The sequence below is a fragment of the Propithecus coquereli genome, unplaced genomic scaffold (genome assembly GCF_000956105.1).
Source record: "Propithecus coquereli isolate 6110/MARCELLA unplaced genomic scaffold, Pcoq_1.0 Scaffold163, whole genome shotgun sequence".
In the NCBI taxonomy this organism is placed as follows: domain Eukaryota; kingdom Metazoa; phylum Chordata; class Mammalia; order Primates; family Indriidae; genus Propithecus; species Propithecus coquereli.
The window spans coordinates 1,567,912-1,568,884 of record NW_012140858.1 but is presented as its reverse complement, the minus strand read 5'-3'; the positions used below and the strand labels follow the sequence as shown (position 1 = coordinate 1,568,884).

Genomic DNA, 973 nt, shown 5'->3' with positions numbered 1-973 from the left:
AAGGGTTCCTTCTCCTACTAAGTATTGGAATAATTTTAACTTCTTGATATTTCCAAAGGTTGAAATAAATCCTTTATATAACTTCTATTGCTATACTAGCTTGAACTTTTACAAGTATTAGCATCTTGAAAACAAAATACCAGATATAACTTTAAGTTTTACTTTTATTTTTAACTTGTGAAAATATGTTTCATAAAGAAAGTCCAACTGCCCCTCCCCTCCCTGCCAAGAGTGGCAGTGACGCTGGGGGTGTTTAAAAAAAAAAAAAGAAATTCCAATGGGGTCCTGTTTATTGTGTTTTTTGTTTCTGTTACCCTGTAGACTGTTTCTGACTATTTGTTTTTTTATTTTTTTTTAAGTGCCAAGAATTCGAGAGCCCAACAGTCAATATTCAGTTACAGATTTGAAAAAGTTTTTGTCTGTTGAAGAAGAAAGCGTTGGGATTAATTCCATAAAGGCAGGCTGGTGGAAACAGGCAGGACTAAATCTAATGATGACAGAAACTTTGAAACATCTGAATACATATTTGCATCATGAGCATCTGTCTTCTAATGACACTGAAATGGAGATATTTTTGCCTACAAAAATGCTTCCATTAGAATGTAAGTACATAATAGTAAATATGACATGTGAACATTTTCAGAGTGAGAAAAGGTTAGATAATTGGTTTCCTCTAGATGATTGGGAAAATCACTAAATTCTATCATTGAATATTGGTTCTGGCTCTGCCAGAATTTATGACTTTGGGCTTCTCTAGGCCTCATTTTCTTCCTTGGAAAAATGATGAAGTTTGACTAGCTAAGCTCTACAATTCTGTCCTATTCTAAAATTCCATGGTCTCAGTTTTTAAATTTCTAGTAATTTTCAATTAAAGACTTTGTTTGATTTTATAAATGATTAAATCGCTAGCACAGTTTCTGTTTACATCAGCCTAAGCACAAACGCGCATTTTATAGTAACTGCTTTTTGACCT

The 973-nt window shown here is 33.0% G+C and overlaps 1 protein-coding gene across 1 annotated transcript in view; it reads left to right on the top strand.

Annotated features, from left to right (window-relative positions):
• LOC105807708 (chromosome unknown open reading frame, human C9orf84) overlaps nt 1-973 on the top strand; it is a 128,942-nt gene that overhangs the window by 61,263 nt on the left and 66,706 nt on the right. Inside the window, exon 9 of the mRNA XM_012641133.1 lies at nt 360-602. Coding sequence (XP_012496587.1) covers nt 360-602 — 243 coding nt within the window. The remainder of the gene's footprint in view (nt 1-359; nt 603-973) is intronic.